Source organism: Oryctolagus cuniculus, chromosome 1 (genome assembly GCF_964237555.1).
Source record: "Oryctolagus cuniculus chromosome 1, mOryCun1.1, whole genome shotgun sequence".
NCBI classification, from domain to species: Eukaryota; Metazoa; Chordata; class Mammalia; order Lagomorpha; family Leporidae; genus Oryctolagus; species Oryctolagus cuniculus.
Window position 1 is genome coordinate 45,727,379 of NC_091432.1, and position 23,999 is coordinate 45,751,377.

A 23,999-nucleotide genomic window follows, 5' to 3' on the forward strand; every position below is an offset into this window, starting at 1 on the left:
GGTTGAACCATTAATAAACAGCCTCCCAACAAAGAAAAGCCCAGAACCAGATGGCTTCACTGCTGAATTCTACCAGACTTTTAACGAACTAATTCCAATTCTTCTCAAACTATTCAAAATGACTGAAAGGGTGAGAATCCTCTCATACTCCTTCGGTGATGCCAGTATCGACTTAATCCCAAAACCAGGGGAAAAAAAAATAAAGATGTAGACCAATATCCTTGATGAACACAGATGCAAAAATCCTCAACAAAATACTAGCTAATCAAATTCAACAACACATAGGAAAGATCATTCACCTGAACCATGCAGGATATATCTCTGGTATACAGGGATGGTTCAACATAGGCAAATCAATAAATATGATACATCACATTAACAAATTGAAGAATGAAAATCATATTATCTCAATAGATTCAGAGAAAGCATTTGATAAAATACAACATCTTTCTATGATAAAAAACAAAAAAACCTTAACCAAATTGGATACAGAGGGAACATTTCCTTAATACAATTGAGACAATATATGATAAACCTATAGCCATCATCATTTTGAATAGGAAAAAGTTGATCTGGAACCAAACAAGGATGCCCACCTTCACAATTGTTATTCAATATAGTTTTGGAAGTTTTAGCCAAATCTGTATACAAGAAAAGAAATCAGAGGGATACAAATTGGAAAGGAGGAAGTCAAATTATCCCTACTTGCGGAAGACATGATCCATATAGAGAAAAACCAAAAGACTCCAATAACAGACTATTGGAACTTATAAAAGAGTTTGGAAAAGTTGCAGGATATAAAATCAACACACAAAAATCAATAGCCTTTGTGTACATAGATAATGCTTTGTCTGAGAAAGAACTTATGAGATTAGTCCTGTTCACAGTAGGTGCAAAATCTCTAAACACCTGAATAAATTTAACCAAGGAGGTCAAAGATCTCTACAATGAAAATTAAAAGACATTAAAGAGAAAAATAAAAGGAGACACAAAGAAATAGAAGAGTCTTCCATGTTCATAAATTTGAAGAATTAATACCAACAGAATGTCCATATCACCCAAAGCAAATTACAGATTCAATATGATCCCAATCAAAATACTCAGGAGATTCTTCTTGGATCTAGAAAAAACAATGCTGAAATTCATATGGAAACACAAGAGGCCCTAAAGACCTTAAGTAATCTTAACAAAAACAAAGATGGACACATCACAATACCAAATTTCAAGACACACTACAGTGCAGTTATAATCAAAACAGCCTGGTACTGGCAAAAAATAGACATGTAGGGGGTTGGCACTGTGGCACAGTGGGTTAATGCCCTGGCCTGAAGCACCAGCATCCCATATGGGTGCTGGTTCAAGTCCTGGCTGCTCCTCTTCCAATCCAGCTCTCTCTGCTATGGCCTGGGAAAGCAGTGGAAAATAGTCCAAGTCCTTGGGCTCCTGTACCCACGTGGGAGACTCAGAAGATGCTCCTGGCTCCTGGCTTCAGATCGGTGCATCTACAGCCATTGCAGCCAATTGGGGAGTGAACCATTGGATGGAAGACCTCTCTCTCTCTCTGCCTTTCCTCTCTCTGTATAACTCTGACTTTCAAATAAATAAATAAATAAATAAATCTTTAAAAAAAATAGACACGAAGACTAATAGAACAGAATAGAATCCCCAGAAATAAACTCATGCATCTACAACCAACAAATTTTGACAAAGGAGCTAAAATAAATCCCTGGATAAAGGACAATCTCCTCAATAGATGATGATAGGAAAATTGTATCTCCATGCGCAAAAGTATGAAACAAGACCCCTACCTTACATTTTATACAAAAATCAGCTCAAAATGAATCAAGAATCTAAATCTCTAAACTGATACCTTCAAATTACTGGAGGAGAACCTTGGGAGAAACTCTGCAAGACATTGACATTGGCAGAGTCTTCTTGGAAAAGACCCCAGAAGCACAGGCAATCAAAGCAAAAATAGACAAATGGTATTACAGCAAGCTAACAAACTTCTGCACTACAAAGGAAACACTTAACAAAGTGAAGAAACAACTGACAGAATAGGAGAAAATATTTACAAAATATACAACTGATAAAGGATTAATATCCAGAATCTATGAATAGCTTAATAAATTCAACAATCAAGTTAAGAATGGGCAAATGACATGAACAGGCATTTTTAAAAGGAAAAAATTCAAATAGCCAACAGATGCCTTAAGAAATACTCAGGATCACCAGCTCTCAGGGAAATGAAAATAAAAACTACATAAGGTTTCACCTTAGTCCAGTTAGAATGGCTATCATATAGAAATCAAAAAACAATAAATGCTAGTGCAAACATAGGGGGAAAGGTACCCTAATCCACTGTTGGTGGGAATATAATATAGTACAACCATTAAGGAAGATGCTATGGCAATTCCTCAGAAATCTGAAAATAGATCTAACATATGACCCAGCCATCCCACTCCTGAGAATTCACCTAAACAAGATGAAATCAGCATATGAAAGAGTTATCTGTATCCCACATTTATTATAGCTCAATTCACAATTGCTAAGATACGGAATCAACCCAGATGTTCATCAGCCAATGACTGCATAAAGAAAATGTGATATATGTACACTATGGTATAGTACTCAGAAATAAAAAATGAAATCCTATATTTTGTAACAAAATGGATGCAACTGGAAACCACTAGGCTTAGTAAAATAATCCAGTCTGTAAAAGACAAATACCACATGCTATCTTTGATCCGTAATAACTAATAGAGTACTAAAAAATGTGATGTCTATGAGTGAAATTGACATTTTGAGATTTGATTATTGTTTAGAGCTCTTGTCTATACTGTTGAGGAACAGTGGTATTTTTCATCTTACTCTTTGTTGAATTCTTTCCTTATGGAGAGTTAAGCTTATGATTATAAAATAAACTTAAAGTATGTGATTGTAAAAATTAAAAGGGGCCAGTGCTGTGGCACAGCGGGTTAACACCCTAGCCTGAAGCACCATCATCCCATATGGGCGCCAGCTTGAGACCCAGCTGCTCCACTTCCAATCCAGCTCTCTCTGCTATGGTCTGGGAAAGCAGTGGAAGATGGCCCAAGTCCTTGGGCCCCTACGTCCACTCCAGGGAGACCTGAAAGAAGTTCCCGGCTCCCGGCTTTGGATTAGCGCAGCTCCACCCATTGCAGCCAATTGGGAGTGAACTATTACATGGAAGATCGATCTCTCTCTCTCCCTCTCCCTCTCCCTCTCTCTCTCCCTCTCCTTTCTGTGTGTAACTCTTTCAAATAAATAAATAAATATTTAAAAATTAAAAGAAAAAATAAGAAAGTAAGGTAGAGGGAAGGTGGGAATAATAAGTACCAGAAGGTGGATAGGTTGGGATTTATCTCTATGCTCCTATATCTATATATAAAATACATGAAATTTGTTCACATTATATCAATTTTTTAAAAAATAAAGAAAAAAGTAGGTTAGTAGAGTAACTTTACAGTGGAAAAAAATAATTAATTAAAAGGATTCTTAAGAGGGTTATTCCAACAGAAACATTGCTAACTTGCACTGAAGGGATGGCAGTGAACAAAATGAAATAGGATTGACAAATTTCCAAAATTCTACAGGCAGAAAGTAAGCTAATAAAACCATTCAAGTGCAAACACAATCCTTCATGAATAAAGAAAGATGTCTCAAAGAAATTAGCTACAAGCCCAAAGGGCAGCAGATTATTCACAAGTCTTGACATCCAAGAGAATTTGTATCACTAGGTGTCAAAATGGACCATTTTCTTCTTTGCGTTTTGTCTTCTGAATGTCCATAACTGGAAGCAGAATATTTGTTTTCCAGATTCACAGGTCCACAGATAGAAGAATATTTTTTGCCCAAAAATGGATAATACCCAGAATCTCACCCACCCACTGATTTAGATTTAGATAATGATATTCAGAAATTTTCAACTAAAGATATTAGAAGACATTTTGGACTTTTGACTGATGCTGTGATGAATTAAGACTTTGAGATACTGTGATGTGGAGAAAATAAGTTGCACATGGCACAGAAATGGATGTTTGGGGCCAGAGGGCAGATTTTGAGGGAAGCAGAATAATGCTGCCTCAGGATATCTTGTCTACTCCATTTTCTGTTGCTAATGACATAATGCCACAGACTAGGTAGTTTATGAAGGAAAAGGACTTCATTTTGGCTCATATTTCTGTTCCAAGGTTGAGGGCCTCATCTGGTGATGGCTGACAGAGTCCTGAGGTATACAGGGTATCACATGCAGAGAAGCAGAAAGCACACTAGAGATTTAGCAAACTGGCGTCTATATTAGACCCATTCCTAAGATAACAGCATTAACCCAATAACCTATTAATCTACTAATGACATGAGTGAACCCATTAATCCATACATGACAGTGAATCCAATCACCTCATGGAGGTTACACCTGGTCCCACTTCTTGATATCACATAATGGGAATTAAATTTCAACATCAGTTTCAGTAGGAACAAATCATATTCAAACAATGGCAAGGTCCATGTGCTGATCTCCAGAATCTGTGAATATGCTACCTAAGGTGGCAAAAGGGACTTGCACATACTATTAGAGGTATTTTGCTGGGGAGCTCAGGAGCCAGTGTTGTGGCACAGTAGGTTAAGCCCCTGTCTACAACCAAAGCATTCATAGGAGCACTGGTTTGAGTCCCTACTGCTTCACTTGAAATCCAACTCATGGCCAATGTGCCTGAGAAAGCAGCAAAAGATGGCCCAGGTTCTTGGTCCCCTGCCACTCATGTGGGAGACCTAAATGGAGTTCTAGGCTCCTGGCCTTAGACTGGCACAGTCCTTGTTGTTTTGGTCATTTGAGAAGTAAATCAGTGTATGGAGGATTTGTCTCTCTGTCTCTCACTCTCTCTCTCTGTAACTCTTTCAAATAAATAAATCTTTAAATAAATAAATAAAATGGGCAGATTATGCTGGACTGTGTGGATGAGCCAAATGTAACCATAGTGGATGAAGACATAAGGGAAAGTCCTCCTGAGTCCAATTGTCATAAGGAAATTCTTCTTCCCACCAAAGAAGCTGCCAACCCCTTCCTGTTGCTGCAGCCCCATAGACATCCCAGAGACAAGTTGTCCAAACAGAGAACACCCAGAGAGCAGAGTTCCAGCCCAAGGGACCCACACTTGTAAATCAATGAATGAATGATGAATAAAGCAGGCTGTAAGTCTTTCATAGAGCACATAGGACAAGAAAACTTAATTCAATTCAAAATGTTTGTTAATCATCTATTATCTGCCATGCACAATAGGTGGTTCTGGGAATCTATGAGTGTCTAGACAGGCAGGACACCTGTCCTCCTGAAGTCTACAGTCCAGATTTCCACAGTAGTTCCATCCTCAGAGTGTCAACAGCCTTCCTCAGAAAGAGAATGTCCAGGGCGTGCAATAGTAAGCAAGCAGCCCTACACAAAGCAAAGAGAAAAGTCGTCCAGTTTGTATTCTCTTAACCATAGCCAGCTTAACCACTTTACCAACTCCTTAAAAAGGAATTAGTGGAAATTAACACATTTGTAGTCATATATCACAGCATAAAACCTGTAAATATTCTATATATCATTAATAAGCCTATCCACACAGTAGATAGGTAAATCTCATTCCATAATGATGCTTCAGTCATTCTAAAATAATCCTTTTCTCTTTAAAAAAATTTTATTTATATATTTGAGGGGTAGAGTTACAGACAATGAGAGGGAGAGAGAGAGAAAGTTCTTCCATCTACTGGTTCACTCCCCAAATGGCTGCAACAGCTGGAGCTGAGACCATACAAAGCCAGGAGCCAGGAGCTTCTTCTGGGTCTCCCACATGATTGCAGGGGCCTAAGCACTGTGCCATCTTGTACTGCTTTCCCAGGCCATAGCAAAGAGCTGGATCTGAAGAGGAACAGCCAGGACTAGAACCAACGCCCATATCCGATGCCAGAGACACAGAGAATTAACCTACTGCACCCCGGCGCCAGACCCTCTAAGATGATCCTTCTCAGGGCCGATGCTGTGGTGCAGTGGGTTAAAGCCCTGGCCTGAAGTGCTGGCACCCCGTTGGGGCACCAGTTTTAGTCCCAGCTGCTCCACTTCCGATCCAGCTCTCTGCTATGACCTGGGAAAGCAGTAGAAGATGGCTCAAGTCCTTGGACCCCTACACCTATGTGGGAGACCTGGCAGAAGCTCCTGGCTCCTGGCTTCAGATCATTGCAGCTCCAGACATTGCAGTCATCTGGGGAGTGAACCAGCAGGTGGAAGACCTCTCTCTCTGTCTCGACCTCTCTCTGTAACTCTGTCTTTCACATAAGTAAATCTTTAAATAAAAAAGGGGGGAGTCTCTTTACCATCTAGAAAAAAAAAGATAATCCTTCTCTTATCTTCATAAAAGGCTGAGTTAAAAGTATCCTGCTAGGAATTCTCATAGAGGACTATCCAAGTTTGCTCAGTATGGATCTAACCAGTTCTCTCTCCTGCTTTACCCTCTACAAAGACCCCTACTGCTCTAAGAATAAAACACAAAGCCATTAATGTGGCCTAGGCAGGGGTAATAGAAACAACAGTTAAAAACAAGTAAGCACATGGCTTCCTACCTATAAGAATGGACACTTGTTATAAATCACCAACATATCCAAACACATGCACACTAGCTGAATCAGCTCTGCCCATAGCATCCAGTGAAACCTAGCCCTTTCCCACCTCTCCAGCTACTCACCAACCAACAGATATCTTTCTGTTAATGTCTGCCTTAATACTTAATACATCCAGTTCCCCAGCTCAAAATGCTCAGGATCCTCACCCTTTCTATACCAGGCATTCGGTTGACACGCACTATGTCAAGGTAAGCTCTCTCTGATTGCCACCATCTCCTACCCCAATTAATCAGCTCTCCTTGTGCAAGGGTACTTCCAAAAGCTTGCAGAAAATTGAATTAAAAGCTGTTTATTTTAGTACAAAAAAATATTTGTTGTAGAGAGTTGTATGTTTGTAAGGCATAAAAAGGAGATTTTTTCATTTGAGGTTTCACTTTCCAAATGGCTCCAACAGCCAGGTCTGGGCCATGCAGAAGCCACAAGCCAGAAACTCCATCCTGGTTTCCCCACATGGATGGCAGAAGCCCAAGTTCTTGGGCCATTCCCTGCTACCTTCCGAAGTGCATTAGCAGGAAGCTGGATAAGAAGCAAAGTAGCAGGACTTGAACTAGCTCTCTGATAGGGGATGCTTCCAATTGTAGCAGAGGCTTAATCCACTGGAACACACTGGCAGCCCCTGGAGCATGTCTATGACAAAGTGTTAAGAAGTACATGGAAAATTCATATTATGAAAAACTATGCATTGAGTTCAAAATTCACTCTTGTTTGGCAGCCTACACATCCCTTTCATCATAAGCATGCAATTATAATTCAAAAATTGCTATGCGATTACTATTTTCCTCATATTTTAGAGCGGGGACTGTATCTCATGTACTGGTAACCCTACTATTAGTTGTTGCCTAGGACACAAAGGAATTCCAACATGATAGTATTCATGGAGCATTTATGATGTATCACACACTGTTCTTTTTTTTTTTTTTCTATTTATTCAAGAGACAGGGCAAGGAAAAAAAAGAGAGCAGTCCCCTCTGCTAGTTCACTCCCCAATGGCCACAACAACTAGGGCTTGGCTGAGCCACAGCTAGGAACTGGAAATCAACCAGGGTCTAAAATTTGCATGGCAGGAGCCCAATCACTTGAGCCATCACCGCTGCTTTGAAGAATCTGCATTAATAGGAAGTTGGAATTGGAAGCCCGAGCCTAGAATCAAACCCAGGCACTCAGATAAGGGATGTAGACATCTTAACTATCATAACTGCCCAAACTCCTGCTCCCACACATTGTGTTAATCAGTTTAATAGATGATCTCCTTTAATCCTACAACAGGTCCATGAGGTAACTGTTATTAGGATAGATTATTTTAGATGAGGACCCTGAGATACAATCAAGCTAAGTAATTATCCAAAGTCTCAAAGCCAGTAAGCGCCACAGCCACAAGCAGTAGGGCTCCCGAGCGCACACTTTTTAAGAACGACACCACACTGCCTTCATAAATGCTTGCAGAATGAATCAGTGTCAAGTTTACAGTGGGCAAAACCAAGTAAACTACACCCTGAATAGAAAGCAGCCCAGAGGCATCATCCGAGCTCTGTGTTCTTGGCCTCCCCAACAGGTGACAGCCACGGATATAGCTATAGCTATAGTAAAGATATAGTTAATAGCTAAAGAAATATCCTGTGAAAATAATATGCTGGCCAATAGCTTTCAAAGAGCTTTGCAAAATTCATTCCACTTCAGATCCACACCAAAATCCCCAAGGAAATAGTCTTCTGTCATACAAAACATCTCCCCACTGTACCTCTGGTGCCTCCCTCCTACTCCTGGGACACCTCTTGCCTCTCAGACACCCTGCAGGACAGTAGTAGCACAAAGGAAACAGCAAAGCCGATCCCAACACTCACCAGAAGAGCGCTTTCCCAGACAGATCACCGCCCCTTCCCCACCAACCTTCACCCTATGCAAAGGAGGAGGTGCCTTTACCTTGAAATAAAAATGCCTTGCTGGTGTTGTGCAGTCCAGACACCTGGGTGACTCCAAAGGTGGTGTTCACAAGGTCGAGCTCAGTGATGATATCCATCTGAAGGTCAGGGTCCATCCCAAAGCCCAGCACTGGAGAGGAAGAGAGAGCTGTTTCAGCTTAAAAGGCAGACTGTCAGCAGCAGTAGCAGAGCAGAGATTACAGAGGTGTGCTGTGGCAAGAGATACTGGGGAGCCAGTGACAAGTGTTTGGAGACTCTCTCCATGGAGAGAAAAGGAAAGTAACTATGCTCTATCACCCAAGGGTAGTGGAGTTTCTTTCCCCACACCTGTTCCTCATTATAGAGGACTAATCCTTTCTCCAAAACCCTTGTGTCAAATCTATGTCAGAACTCAGAATGCAACATGGATTAGAAAGGCAACATGGCCTACATACCACATGCTAGGCAATATCCCCAATGAAGTCAGAATCAGTACCCCATAACCAATACAGTGTTTCTGGAGTAAAGAGCATGAGGTTTTCCTCAAAATGGCATTAAAACAAAGACTGTAAAGCCACAGCTCAGTTTTGGGTCAAATTTTGCCATCATATGAGTTCAACTCAGGATAGATATGACTGTCAGGTAAATTATGAAAAGATAGTTTTCTAAGCTTTTTTATTTGCAAAATGAGTGTACAGGATTGTGACCTTGATCTCCAAGCCTCAGAGACAGGTACAATAGCAACATCTGACACCCCACCACCACCAGTAAAGACCTCTATGGAACATACCCTATTAATCAGGCACAATCACCTGTAACAAAGTAGAAGGGAGTGGAGAGGGAACCTGTCCTTGTTGGAAAAGGTGGCGGAGGGACAGGCCAGGAAAGAGAATCCCTGGAATGACAGATGTACATTTCCACCCAGGAGATTCCTGAGTAGAAAGTTAGATACCTTGACAACTCTTGTTGGAGGGAACCTTAACACCGAGAAACATGGCCCTGCGCCGCCTATTTCCTCATCTGAGAAATTCAGATCCCTCAGGATGTCGGTCTCTCACCCAGGGGGTGTTCGGAATGAATGATTCATTCATGACTACAGAGTGATTTCCAATTATATATCTATGGCAGGAGATCACTCTAAGGGACTGTGTTTAAGCTATTCACGGAGGCTGGGTCTATCTGTACTTAGCATCTCAATAGTGCAATTTTGATTGCGCAGTTGGAAATGTTTTAATCAGCAACAGCTGTCAACTTTCGTCTGATGGCAATGCAGTTGCTGAGGCAGGATCGGGAGAGCTTGCACCCAATTTGTCCCACAGCGGCTGCCTGAATATTCATCAGGACACTGGGAGTTATCACAGCCTCACCTGTCCTCCCACCTTCATCCCTGGCCCTACACACTTGGGAAATGAAACCCACCCTCTCCTTCCTCTTTTCCTTTAGGAAACAGGAGCTGTTGTAGCAATCTAGGCTTCTGTCAACAGATTGGTCAGAACGGGCACTTTGGAGCTGAAACCTGTCATTGCCAAGACAGAAAAAAAGGTTAAATTGGAGGGACAGTGCACTTGGCTGCCTTCTAAGCTTTTGTCAGTTTTCTCCTTGCCTCCTGAACTGAAGGTTTAAATTTTCCCCCTCCCAAATGCAGCCAGTGATGGGACCAATTTATCCAAAGACAACTCTTCCCATCATTCACTCTGTACTTATTGCATTTAACGTTTTATCAGGTATTGCTAAGTATTTACTATGGAACACTCATATTGCTAGGAAATGGCCTCAGAGAACTTGCAGTCCTATGGAAGAAGGGAGGTGGAGAAGGATCAAAAAATTACAAAAAAAAAAAAAAACATACATGCCATGAGGAAAACAGAACAGGGTAATGGCAGAGAAACCAACTTGGGTAGGGGGCCTATTCTAGATAAGGGGTTGGAGGAGGTTTTTCTGAACTGAAACTTGAATGACTAAAAGGGGTAAAATCTGAGGGGGAAACTCTCCATGCCCAGAGAACAGTGAGTGCAAATCAGTAACACACTCAGAGTGCTCACAGAGCAAAGAAATATCTAGTGCAGCTGCAGTAGAACGGGCAGGAAAGGTCAGGAGATAGGCAAATGCCAGATCTTATAAGGTCTTGTGATGCACAACGGAGATGGATGGTGTTCTAATTCCAGTGAGATATCATTGGAGGGTTTTGAGGTTTATGTTTAAGTAAAGGAAAGGTGATATGCTCTGACACTTTATTGTTATTTTTTATTTTATTTGAGAGATAGACAGAATGTCTCACTGGTTCATTTCCTAAATTCTGCAATGAGTCCACGACTGGGCCAGGTGGAAGCTGGGAGCTAGAAACTCAGTTCAGGTCTCCCACATGGATGGCAGAGACCCAAGTACTTGAGCCATCAACTGCTGCCTTCCAGGGTGCACATTAGCAGGAAGTTGCAATCAAATGCACTGCCAAGACTCGAGCTCACATACTCTAATATGGAATCCAAGTATCCAACTGGGCAGCTCAGGCCAAAGTCCTATCCCTCCAATTTACATTTAAAATATGATCTAACTTTCTTTGTATACCTTCCTCATGCGGATTATCTCATACATAGACTCCATTCACAAGGATTCACAAAGAGCCTACTCTGTGCATCTGAGCTATAGCAGTCCAAGTCACAGCACCAAGACCCTGTTTCTGAGACTGGTGCTGTTTTCCTCCAACTGAGCTCCCATGCTAGCAGTTCTGTGATCACCTTGAAAAGACAGGAAAGGAAGTAATATTTCAGTTTGATCTATAGTGTTCTACACCTCTATGGCAGAAATTAAATCAAGGGTGATCTCATAGGACCTCCAAGCCAGTCTTTTGCAGGCCAGGAATTTGTAAAGTAGTCTTGGGAATGTGCCCTTAGCTAGCCATGAGGGCAAGGAAGCATTCCCATAGCCACAGTGCCTTGCACAGAATCTGACACATGGTACACCCTGAATTTATGACCCGATTAATTACCTAATAAGTGGACACATGATCACTGCTTTGAATGCAAAGACCTCAGAGCATCATGCAAGTCTGGGGATGCCATGAGAGTATAGGATGGCATGCAGGCCGAGGAAACTTCCTAAAGGGAATGTTGTTGACTGAGTTATCAACCCCAAATTTTTACACATGCACACACACACACACACACCATGTTGATACCCTATGCTGTCAGCTTTGCAATTCCTTCCACTAGAGTGAAAGTAAACCTCCCCATCCCTTGACTCTGAGCTTAGCCATATAACTTGTATGGGCCATTAGTATGTTAGTAACACTGCACAAGCTGACACTTGAGCATGTTTGTACAGCAGGGCTGATATTCTTGTACTTCTGCCAAAGGGAAGGAACCTGGCCTTGGTGGCCCACAGGTCTAAGAAGACTGAGACGTACGGGGCAGACATCCTACCTGAGTTTAGAACCGAGCCCAGTCAACAGATGAGCCAACACCAAATCAACCTACTTATATGTGAGGCAAAATAGTGATGATTGCTTTAAGCCTTAGACTTTTGGGTGATTTGCTATGCAGCATTGTTGAGGCAATAGTTTAACTTATGCAGAGACTTAAGACTCATTATGATGGCTATTTTTAAGAAGCCCAAATCTTCCAGATGAGGACCCCTGCAGCTGGGTAGAGTTAAGGCATCCTAATAGGCTTTGCAGAACTGAGAAAACACCTCAGTGTTACCATGGGATCCCCATCTCCAAGGAAGAGAACAGTACTCTCAATCCAAGAAGTGTTGGGAGAAGACTGCACTTCAAGGCAGTTTTAGTCCTAACTCTTCCCCATACAAATTCTGTGTTCATGTGTTCTGTGTTCAGCTCCTCACTCCTCAGAGTCAATTTCTTCCTTTGTGAAAGGAGATGGTAATTCCTGCCCCCCAGACTCATGAGTTCTCGGTGACCATGCCACGAGCCCTCTAACAGCTCACCCTGGAACATAGGTGGTACCCAGCTGGGGTTTACTTCATCTGTCTTTTCATAAGACTATTTGTCCAAGCCATTCCCACTCCCTGATCCTCATTTCCACTGGAATCATACAAAAGGCACAGATGGCCTCCTTCCTCTCAACCCCTTTCCATGCTCAATTGACCTAGAAGGGCTTTTCTCCCTGGGTTTGATTTGTGAAATCTGCATATTCGATCTGTATTCACTTCCCCAGCCCCTCACAAGAGAAGGTGCTCCTCGGGTTTTAAGATAACTCTACTACTCTTGTTACGAAAACACTCCATAAAAACAGACCAAGAAAGAAGAAATCAATTCGGCTTCTAGACACCGTTCTCTTCTCTCTCTCTAATTGGTCCCCTTCAGAATGAAAATGTTGGTGCCAACAGCAAGATGTGTAAAGGATAGCATTTTGCACACTGCCTAGGGAATCGGAAAACCTATTAATAAGGCAGCATTTACATGGCCTCTCCTGAACCTTATGTAATGTGAGAGTATTGGTTCCATTAAAAAATTTTATTTTAATGTTGCTGCTTCTTGTCCAAGCATGGAGCTCCTGCCCTTTCCTAGGAAAGTCCATTAGAGTGTTCTACTTTGCACATAATGGCTCTACAACTGGCCGAAGCTGGGAGTTAGAATTAAGCAGGATAAAAAGCTCCTGGGGAAGATACAGTTTAAATCTGGAAGGCAGCACATCAATGTCACAGACACATCTGAGGCTTGGCTCTGGGATCTAGGAACTCTGTCTTAACCAAAACACCTGCTGCTACTTCTGCTGCTGCCACTGCTGCTGCTGGCCACTCTTTGGCCCCGCCCACAGGCCCAAAGTCCACTCAATCCACCCTCAGGGCCCAGGAGCTAGGATCCCAAGTAAATCCTCCTGGGTCTAGCTCACTTCAAGTCTAATCCGGCTCATCTCCTATCGTGGAAGCTGTTTACCTGGTCCATGCAGAGGAAAATGATGCTGCAGAATGTTCTAAGACCTCATTTAACAGCAGGATTTCACAACTACTTGATCAGTTCTTAATATCCCAAAAGCAATTTTCCTGAAGATACGCTCTATACCTGTCCAAAGTTGGCCAATATTTCACATGATCTCTGGGAGCTGGGGGCTCATGTTCACAGCTCCATTACTCAAGTCACAATTAATGAATCCCTTGGGAGTTGCTACAAAAAAAAAAAAAAAAAAATTCTCCTTTCCAGCAGGAGGCAGAAAAAGGCATTCGCTGGGCACCTAGGGCACCACAAGTACTCCCTTCACCCCCTACCTTGCTGACAAAAACAAACTAGGAAACAATGGGGAAATATTCATTGAGTTTCATATTATTTACAGTTCCCAGCCATTGGAGAAAATTCATAGACATAGTGTGTTATTACTGCTATTATTGTAGCTTTTAAATTTTCATGATTAGTGATGTACCTGGAAATCGCATAATTATATTTCACCCAGAAATAACAAGAATTGCAGAACAGTGCCCCCTGTCTTGACTCCACTTTGCACTCTAAAACAACTTCCCTGAACAATGGGCTATGTAAGCAGCTTCATTATGACACCTATCATTAGATCTTTTCATATGTAACTGCTTCTGCACTGCAGTCTTGCTTTAATTAAAATGTGCCTGATATCATCTATTCATTTCCATTCAAAGGCAGTGATATCTGAGGAGCTTGCTAAGTGAACCACATGTTTATTTCATCTAAGACTGTTAACAGCCCAGACAACAATTGTCTCACTTGACAAATAAACTTTTTTCAAGCAGCTGTTTGGATCCTGATAAACTAATCACCAGCCAGCCTTTGCCACCTAAGAACAGGAGGGGTGTGTGATGTGAGGCACAGGAGGGGTGTGTGATGTGAGGCACAATCAAAAGGCGTGTCCACAGAAAGCTCCTGCTTCTACCCCTGAAAGCGATGAGAAATTTTAAATGTATAAACTGAGAGAAATTTTCCTCTCTCTTTCCCTTTAGGATTGCTCTGATAATTTTTGTAGAAGGGACATATAGCCTCCAGTGTTTACTGCCAAGCAGCATTGAGAACACAAGCTCCCCAGGTAACAGCCACATCCAATGGGTCATCTCCTTCCATGGCTCTCTTACTTGGCACAAGCTGTTCCCTCTGCCTGACATGTTTTCTCACTTTGTCCCTCTGGAAAACTCCCCGGAAAGCCTTCAAGAAACGATTCTGAAATATCACTTCCTGAGTACAGCTTGCCCTGGCCAGCAATGGCCCTGCTCAGAATTAATTCCACCCCTCTTCTCTGTATTTCCTTAACACAAACTTCATATACTCCCTCCTCTCCACCCCCTCTTCCTACAAAACTGCATAATGGAAACCCTTTCCAATCTTTACCTGGATAGAGACAGTCCTAGAAGGCAAGCACCAAGTAACTTGTTCTCTGCAGAAGCAATGCTGGCACCCAGCAAGACATTCAACTGTTTGTTGAATGAATAAATAAATATGAGTGAGTCTTCTTCTACAACCAAAATTTTCCAAGATTTAAAGGAAATGGAGTGTGGGAGCAGGGGAAAGACCCTCTGTTCTTAAAGATCTCCTCCACCAGCAATGTGTCCTGGAACCACTCTGGAGGAGGGCACTTTTTGACGACTTTTCAAAGCAGTGATGAGACAAAGGATTTAGGCACTCAGTCATGATATGCGCTTAGGGATGTTAAGGGTCTGTCGCTTTTTTCCCTGTCCTCCCTTCCTCTGTAAGATAACAACCAGTGCTTGATTTTACGTTGGAAGCCAGTAGCTCTAGCCCTGCACCAGCCTCCTGCACCAACCTGGGGATTCACTCCTCCCAGCATGCTCTAGGTATTAGATCCCTCCCGGTGGGCCTGAACTCAAGAAGCAATTATTCCATGCTAGACTGAGCCTAGGCACCTCAAAGCCTGGGAAACTGCAACAGAGATAAGGAAAGGAATGGAGATTTCTTTTGTCCCTGGAGAAATCTACACCCCAAGTAAAGCAAAGTCGCTACCGGCTAGGTCCTGGGGAAAACGCTGGGGAAACGCGGGGTGGGTGGGGTGGGGCGCCACTGAGCACTACTCTGGGATCCTCCGGCAGGCCAGCTGCCAAAGAGGGGGCGCCTGGGGCACAATCTCATCCAACTTTTGAGATCACCAAGGGCCAGGGCCTTTCTCTCGCTCTGAATAAACTTGTTCCCTGGCCTGAGAAGGAAGCTATTCCCTCCAGAGAAGGGAAAGAGGGGAAGAGAAAAGCCACAGGGAAGGGCCACACATCTATTCTGGAGTGCAAAGTCAACAGGGCGCACGCAGGGAGGTTTGCGCCAGCCTGAAGACCAACGACACTCCCCCCAGTCGGAAGCCCCTAATTTTACCCGTTTCCTACCCCACCCCTCTCATCCCTGCCTCCTTGTATCTACTACTGAACCCTTGAAGACGGTGGCTGCCAGCCGAATCCCAGAAGACTTGGGGGCAGGGGAGCCGCTGGAGGCGGAAGGAAGCAGGTGCGCTCCGAGTCCTCTCAACTGCGTCTCCCTAGGCAGACGGAGTGAGGACTTAAGAGGATCTCGCCAGTTATCCTTGCTGCCACTCCCCGCCCCGCAACCTGCGATTGTAGCCAGAGAAACGTGGTTTGGAGCTTGGGAGATCGCCCCGGATTGTGTCCACTCTTTCAATTTCCCCACAATAATTGTTGGCCCAGGCCTTGGAGACCGGAGGCTGGCGGGGGAGAGACTGCTCCTGGAGCTCCCCTGGGGACAGTCAGGACAGGACCAGCAGGGATCAAGGGATCCAGGGATCCCAGCGCTCTCCCGCAGCCTCTCATCTTGCCGCGCCCTCCCTGGCCCTGACCGCGCCCGCCGGCCGGAAGCGCTCCCTTTGCGGTTCCACCACTCAGGGAGCGATTTCTACCGCACCTTTCAAGTTCGGGGGTGTGGAGCTCGTGGGCCCGCCCTGCTGCAGGTTTTGATTCCCTGGGACCAGAAAGCTGATTGCTGAGGGTTCTACCGCTGGGCCGCGCCCCTCACTCTTGCATCCGCTGGGTCAGGTCCCCCAGAAAGGAGGCGCGCACCGGGGAGCATCTTCCTGCTCGTGAGTCCCACTTCTCACCCCTTTACCCCTAGCAGGACAGAGAGATCCAAGGGACTGATCCAGGAGACCGCCCCTCCCAGAGCAGTGCAGAGCTAGGCTCCAGATCTCCCCCCACGCCGGTGTGGGCATTGGGCACAGCTGCGGGGTTGCCCCCTTTTGCCGGTCCCTCCAACCGCCCCAGCCGTGCTTACCTGTCCTAGCAGAGCACACGCAGAACCACACAACTAAAATCACATCCGTCGGCATCGCTCCGAAGGGTCCCCGCCAACAGGGGCACGCCGAAGCCAGGAGGAAAGAAATGCGCCGGTGTACCGAGGCGCGCCGGGATCGGAGCGGCCAAACTTGCTAGCAGGCGGCTGGGGAGGTGGCTCGGCAGCGCCGGGTGCTGCGCTCGGGGATCGCGCCCGGGAAGGCGGCCCCGGCCGCCCCGCCCCCAGCCCGCCCCCCACCGCGGGCGGCGGCGACTCCAGGCTCGGGCCCCGGCCCCCGCTGCGGCTGCGCTGGCCTCGGAGCTGGAGCGGGAACGCGCGGCTCAGCCACTCCGGCAGGTTGCGCTCGGCGCTGGGGGCTGATCCAATTTGCCTCTTTCGCCCCCAGAGCTGTGAGGGACGCGGCGGCGGCGGCGGCGGCGGCCGCTGCTACCCACAGGAGCAAACCCGAGCCAGAGTCCCGGGACCCTCAGCCGAAAAGGAAGAGCTGGAGGTTCACGGCTTCACACTCTCCAGCCCAGCAAAGCTGCCTTCTGTGCCTCGGCGCTGGGGAAGCGGCTGCCAAGTTGCCACAGTTCACCCCCCGCCAAGTTCAAAGACCACCGAACCCTCTTGGGTGGGGTTTTTGTCCTCTAGGAACCGCAGCCCAACACGGCGCCACAGGGCGTGTCCAGGTCCTCCTCGGAAAACAATTATCGAGATGCGCTCTGGTGACAAGGTGGCCAGGGACCGGAGAATACCTGAGGGGAACCATGCCCGGGTCCCCGCTCACCACCTGTGCCTTCTGTCCCCTCTCTGCGGGTGGACGCCTATGACTGGGTCTACACTTTGGGGCGAGAACGCTGAGGCGGAGGCTGCAGAAACAGGGTCCCCGAGCCGGAGTGAGCTGCGGCTGGGGTTTGGGGAGTCTATTTGCAAACCTCGTTCCGCAGGGCAAATGCTGCCACACAGGGGAAATTTCGCACCATTTTTTTTTTCCTTGTGCGACTTTCTTGATCATGTTGTCAGACACTCTCACTTCATAGACACATTTTGGTCTCTCCTGCAAGTCCTCTGGGACACTTTTCTCTGGACAGAAAAGCTGAGCTTTGATTCTGGCCTGTGGGCAAGAGAAGGGTCCTTCCACCTTTTTTATGGCCCCTTCTGGTCCCGGACCCCTCCCATAAAGTTCTCCCAAGTTGGAGACCTCTGGCCCATTTCCTGTTGTCCCACTTCCATTCGGGAATGGTATTTATCAATGGAATGGAGAGTCTGGAAGTTAGAAATGACAGAACCTCCCATTTTGACCAAAGGAGCCCACATGATTGAAAGCTCCCAGCTTGTTCACCCTTCTGCTTTCTGGGAGCCCCCTCCCCAACTCCCACCCGACTCCTCTGACACACACACAGGGACCCCCAGAGGAAAACAAAGGGGAACTTTTCTGAATAGAACCTGTTTCCTGGGAACCAATTCCGACATTTTGGAACCTTCTTCCCGGAGGACCTGCCCTGCTTACTTCTTGCACCCCCTCTCACTTGCCCTGTCCTTAATCCCTACATAATTTAGAGCGGGGAGCCCCAGGGCAGGTCTCCAGACCAGCAGCACAGCTCCTTAGGACAGAAGGGTTCTGGTCTTTGCCCTATTTTTCTGGATATTTCTGTATGCAAGCCACTGTCCCACTTGGCCCTTTACACTGTGGTCCCCTTGGCAAATGCAAATGCAATTGCAATCCAAGAAACACACCGTGCACTCTCTCTTGAGCTGAAAGGTGAAGAGGTAAACTGATGTCAAGGCTCAGCTGATTTCTCTAGCTCTACCAGGATTCAGCTCAGGCCCAGAGGGGATCTGTCTGCCTTGACTCTGTGTTTTCATTACAGAGTCAGGACTTTTTCCTTCTGCCTGGAGCAGGTTACATTTAAAGCTGACATTAAAATCACACACCTTGCAGAAAATAGGATTTCCTCAGTGTAGTTGGGCCCTGTGGACAGGGACACCGCACACCACGCTGCATTGTGAGATCCACCTCTCCCTTTCCTCTGCAGCCTTTAGTGGCTTTGTCCTATTGTTTCCAAGGCTCTTTTTTAAAATCTTTTTGATGTATTAGGGAGAGAGAGAGAACGTGCACACTCCCACTTACTGGTTCACTCCCCAGACCCACAAAAGCCAGGGCAAGGCTGGGCTGAGGCCAAATGCAGGAGCCAGGAACTCAATCCTCACACTCGTACCTGGGTGTCAGACCCAGTTACTTGAGACATCACAGCCGCCACCCAGGATCTGCCTTAGCAGGAAGCTAGATCAAATGCAGGCACACTGGTGTGAAACACAGGTGTCTCAATAGCTAGGCTAAATACCCATCTCCACCAAGGCCCTTCTATTAATCTAAGAAATCCTAGGACCCCTAGAAGCCTTAGTGTACCCCCAGAAAAGGGAAAAAGTGGCCTGGGTAAGACCTTTAACTGTCTCTATCTCCATGTCTGTGCGTAATTAGCTGGTCCTGTGGGATGGGGCTTGTAGCTTGTTCCATTAAGAAAGAAAGCAAGACATATGTACTATTATAGCTTTGCAGCATCACTTCCATTAACAGTAACAAGAGTTAATCTCAGCAAAGTCATAAATCTTTCCTAGATAGCTAAGGACTTCAATCTCTCGTAAGTGCATTTCTTGAGTGGGCATTTGCAGTGTGTAGGCTTGTTAGACTAAGTATAGTAGGCCTAGGAAATTTCTGTAGTTACAACGAAGGAACTACCACGGTTCCATATATGCTTAGTGGTGGGTTGTCAACAAGGAGACTTGGCTTATGCAATGGCATGTCCCAAGTCCACCCTCCCCCTCAGGATGGCCTACCTCCATGATTTCTCTGGGACCCAGTGACTTTCTTTGATCACTGGTCTGCCTCTTCTTCCTGACCCCTAACTAGTAGAGAGCACGAGGGAGCAGTCTTCAGCCTTCTTTCCTCCAGCCACACTCACTCCTTGTTAGTCTCATCAACCTCGTGGATTTAAAGAATATCTACACCTAGGTGACTCTAGAATGTGCAACTCTACCCCAGCTTCTCACTTCTTTTTCCTAAGATTTATTTAGAAAGGCAGAGTTAGAGAGAGAGAGAGAAAGAGAAGGATGGGGTGGGGGGCGGTCTTCCATCTGCTGGTTCACTCCCCAAATGGGCACAACGACTGGAGCTGTGCCAGGTAGAAACCAAGAGCCAGGAACTTCTTCCAGGTCTCCAACATGGGTACAGAGGCCCAAGCACTTGTGGTGTAGCCAAGACTTGAACTGGCACCAAAATGGGATGCTGGCACTTGGCACAGTGGCTTAACCCACTACACCACAACACCAGCCACCTCAGCCTCTCTTTTGAACTCTAAGCTTACATATACATCTACCTATTAGGTATCTTGGATGTAATATGACTATATCATTAAATTAAAATTACTTGTGATTCAAAGAAAATCATTAACAATTTTTGCAAAATATATCTGATTTGGATTTAGACCTACTAAAAAACTATTACAACTAAATACTAGAAGACAATTTTTTAAAACCAGTTTTATTTTTTTAAAGCTTTTATTTAATGAATTCATTTTTCAAAAACCAGTTTTAAAATGCCCAAAGAATCTGAATGGACATTTCTCCAAATAAGAGACACAAGTGGCCAATAAACGTATGAAAAGTTGTTCAACAACTTTAGCCATCCAGAAAATAAAAATTAAAAAACTTCACACTCACTAGAATGGCTACAATAAAAAAGATAATGGTGTTGGTGAGGATGGGGAGTAGTGGGCTAAGCCTCCACCTGTAGCTCCAGCATCCCATATGAGCTCCATCTGGTTCTAGTCCTGGCTGCTTCTCTCCTGACCCAGCTCTCTGCTATGGCCAGGGAAAGCAGTACATGATGGCCCAAGCACTTGGGCCCGTGCACCTGTGTGGGAGACCCAGAGGAAGCTCCTGGCTCCTGGCTTCAGATCAGCTCAGCTGTGGCCATTGAAGTGAGTGTGTTTCCATAAATCTCTATATGGTTCACTTTTTTTTTTTTAAAGATTTAATTATTTATTTGAAAGTTAGAGTTACACAGAGAGAGAAGGAGAGGCAGAGAGAGAGAGAGGTCTTCCATCTGCTGGTTCACTCCCCAGTTGACTGAAATGGCTGGAGCTGAGCTGACCCGAAGCCAGGAGCCAGGAGCTTCTTCCAGGTCTCCCACGTGGGTGCAGGGGTCAAGGACTTGGGCCATCTTCTACTGCTTTCCCAGGCCACAGCAGAGAGCTGGATCGGAAGTGGAGCAGCCAGGACTCGAACTGGCGCCCATATGGAACTGGAACCAGTGCCCATATGGGATGCCAGCACTGCAGGCGGCGGCTTTACCCACTTTGCAACAGTGCCGGCCCCTATATGGTTCACTTTTAACATGACTCACATCTCTACTCAGTGTTGACTCCTCAGGGAGATTCTTCCCTCAAGATACTTCTAATTTTGCCCCCAGTATTCTCCAGCCCCTTACCCTGAATTATTTTTAAAGTGCTTATTATATCTGCAATCATATGATTTATATTTTTACTAATTACTGTGTCCCCTATAATGCAAACTCCCCAAGATTTGGAGTTTTTTCCCTTATCATATATATATAATTATATTGTATATATAAAAATGTACTTATTTATTTGAAAGGCAAAGTGACAGAGAGGGAGAGACAAGGAGGGAACTCTTCCATCTGTTGGTTCACTCCCCAAATGGCCCTGAGGCTTGGGGCTGGACCAGGCCAAAACCAAGAGCCAAGAACTCCATCCATGAGGGTCTCCCACATGGGTGACAGGCATCCAAATACTTGGGCCATATTCTGCTACTTTCCCAGATGCTTTAGCAGGGAGCCAGATCAGAAGTGGAATGATGGGTCTTGAACCGGCATGGGATACTGGCCTCTTAAGCACTGGCTTAAATACTTTAACAAATGCCTACCCAAGATTGGGGCTTTTGTCTTTCTTGATTACCACCGTATTTTTCCACCAAGAACAGTGCTTGGGACATATTGTGTGCTGAATGTCTGAATCGAGATGTTCTGACAGGAAGCAGCAGGAACTGACCCTTCTCACTGGCTTTCACCAAGGCAGCACCCAGGCCACCTCATCCCACAGGCCTCCAGAGCTGCTCAATGGCTGATTCTCCATGGAGCAGAGGGTTCCACAAAGGAAAAGTGAGAAAGATTCCTTTTTAGTTTTCAAACTGAAACCCTATACTACAGACACCCAAACCTAAGAAACTGTCCAATTATTTATTGCCCTCCAAATTCCACCTCCTTAAGTCAGGTTGCTTTGTCCAAATAGTCCTTCAACTACCTTCATGTTCATGGACACAGAACAAGTTTCTTTGTAAAACAGTAAAACTGAAAGGATGGTGCTGGTATGGCTTGCATTGTTGAAATCCAAGCTCCCAGAATCTGTGAACGTAACCTGACACAGAAATGGGATTTTTGCAGATGTAATTAAGTTAAGCTGATGTCATTTGTGTGAACCCTGATTCAGTGTGACTGATGTCCTTGTAAGAACAGAAAAGACCCACAGGGAGAAGGCCATGTGGCAACAGAGGCAGAGCTGGAAGGGCTGCAGCTGCAGTCACGGACTGCCTGGGGCTACCAGGAGCTGGAAGAGGCAAAGCAGCATCCTAACCCAGAGGCTGGGAAGGGAGTGTGGCCCTGCCAACGGCTGAGTTCACACTTTTAATCTCCAAATCTGTGAGAGGCTAAGTTTCTGTTGTCTTCAGTTTTCTCATTTGTAGAGCTTTGTGACAGCACAGCTAGAAAAGGAAAGCAAGTGCCAATTCTCTGGCAGAGCCTAGGAGATTATAAAAACACCCAAGTTTCCTTAAACCTAGCAGCCCCAGTACTCTGTAGAACTGTGCAAGCTACACTTGGATGAGTATTTTCATGTCCTGGTATTCAGGTACCTTCATAAAGTGGGATTGAATGAGAGTATTTGGGCAAGTACCTCTGTTTCTATATAAATACGTGAATTCTGTATGAACAAATGTGTTCTTTAATTACTACAATCAATTTCAATGACAACCAAGTCCTATATTCTGTTAAATTAAGTATTGTCCTTTGGTTTTATAGCTTCACTTTGAACAAAGCTAAGTATAGATCTATAGGAAAATAGGTAAAAAAAAATCAATAGACAGACATATAGGTAAAGGCATCTCATAATTCTTTGAGTGAAACTGTTCCAATTCATCACATAAATCATATTGGATGAGCTTTGGGTGTCTGAAGGTGTGCACATATCTAGGCTTATTAAGTGTTAAGTAAGTACATGTTGTCATAGATCAGATTTTCATCTCAACCCTGCCCAGATTTGGTGCTGGCTATATTTATTAAGTGTTAATAATGTGTTGATGACTGCTGTAAGTGCTTTCCATGGATTAACTCATGTACTTCTCAAAACCACCCACATAGGTAGCTGGGATTAAACTTATTTTGCAAATGTAGAAACTGAGCCATTAGCCAAAGAAGTGGCTAGGTCAAGCTTCAAACCTGTATACTAAAATACCAAGCTGTGCTGTTTCTCTTGGATGAAGCCTGCAAAATTCAGTCTCCTTATTAAGATCTGGTGCATCTTCCCCCACATGAGTTCTGAATCAATTGAGAAATAAGACAAGAGAGTTGGCTAGAAGCCTAATCATCACCTTTATTAAAATAGACAATGTTAGAAGAGCACAAGCTGATAGAAAGCCAAAATGAACTGGCCATCTGCCCTCCCACTGGGCTAGACCTTGCTACAGCCATCTGCTCCCACTGATGTGGACAGAGAAATAAGGACCAATGGCTGCCACCCTCCTTCACAAGAAATGAGAGAGTAGGCAGCAGCATCCAAGGTTTGAGGAAGATCCCGCACCAGGGAAACCAAAAGTGGAGGGAAGAGATGGTCCCCTACACCAACTTTCACATTGTCCTCTATGAAGGCTCTTTCTGTCATCTGGTGGCTCAGGGCCACCAGAAAGCATTCGCCCAGGCCTTCTTTTCCAGGTCTTAAAATGACCCCTTATTGATGTTAGAAAGTCCTATGTGCTCTGTGCTGTTGCCATTGCTCTGCAACAAAATTAGGAGGAGAGCATCCTTTCAACTTACTTACACTGAGTTACATAAAGTGAAGTGTTCCAGAGTAATGCAGATGTCCGAGAGGGATTTCACATCACAGGATGGTGCCGTGGGAGAGAGACTGTTGAGCAGGGAGAGCCTG

General features: G+C 44.9%; 1 protein-coding gene across 2 annotated transcripts in view; it reads right to left on the bottom strand.

Moving 5' to 3' along the window:
* Positions 1-17,031, bottom strand: part of NELL1 (neural EGFL like 1) — a 1,048,233-nt gene extending 1,031,202 nt beyond the window's left edge. For both annotated transcript variants that reach the window (XM_002708986.5, XM_002708985.5), the window contains exons 1-2: positions 16,780-17,031; positions 8,602-8,730 (exon numbers count right to left, since the gene is read on the bottom strand). In XM_002708986.5, coding sequence (XP_002709032.3) covers positions 8,602-8,730; positions 16,780-16,834 — 184 coding nt within the window. In that variant the 5' untranslated portion in view covers positions 16,835-17,031. The remainder of the gene's footprint in view (positions 1-8,601; positions 8,731-16,779) is intronic.
* Between the last annotated feature and the right edge of the window lie 6,968 nt (positions 17,032-23,999).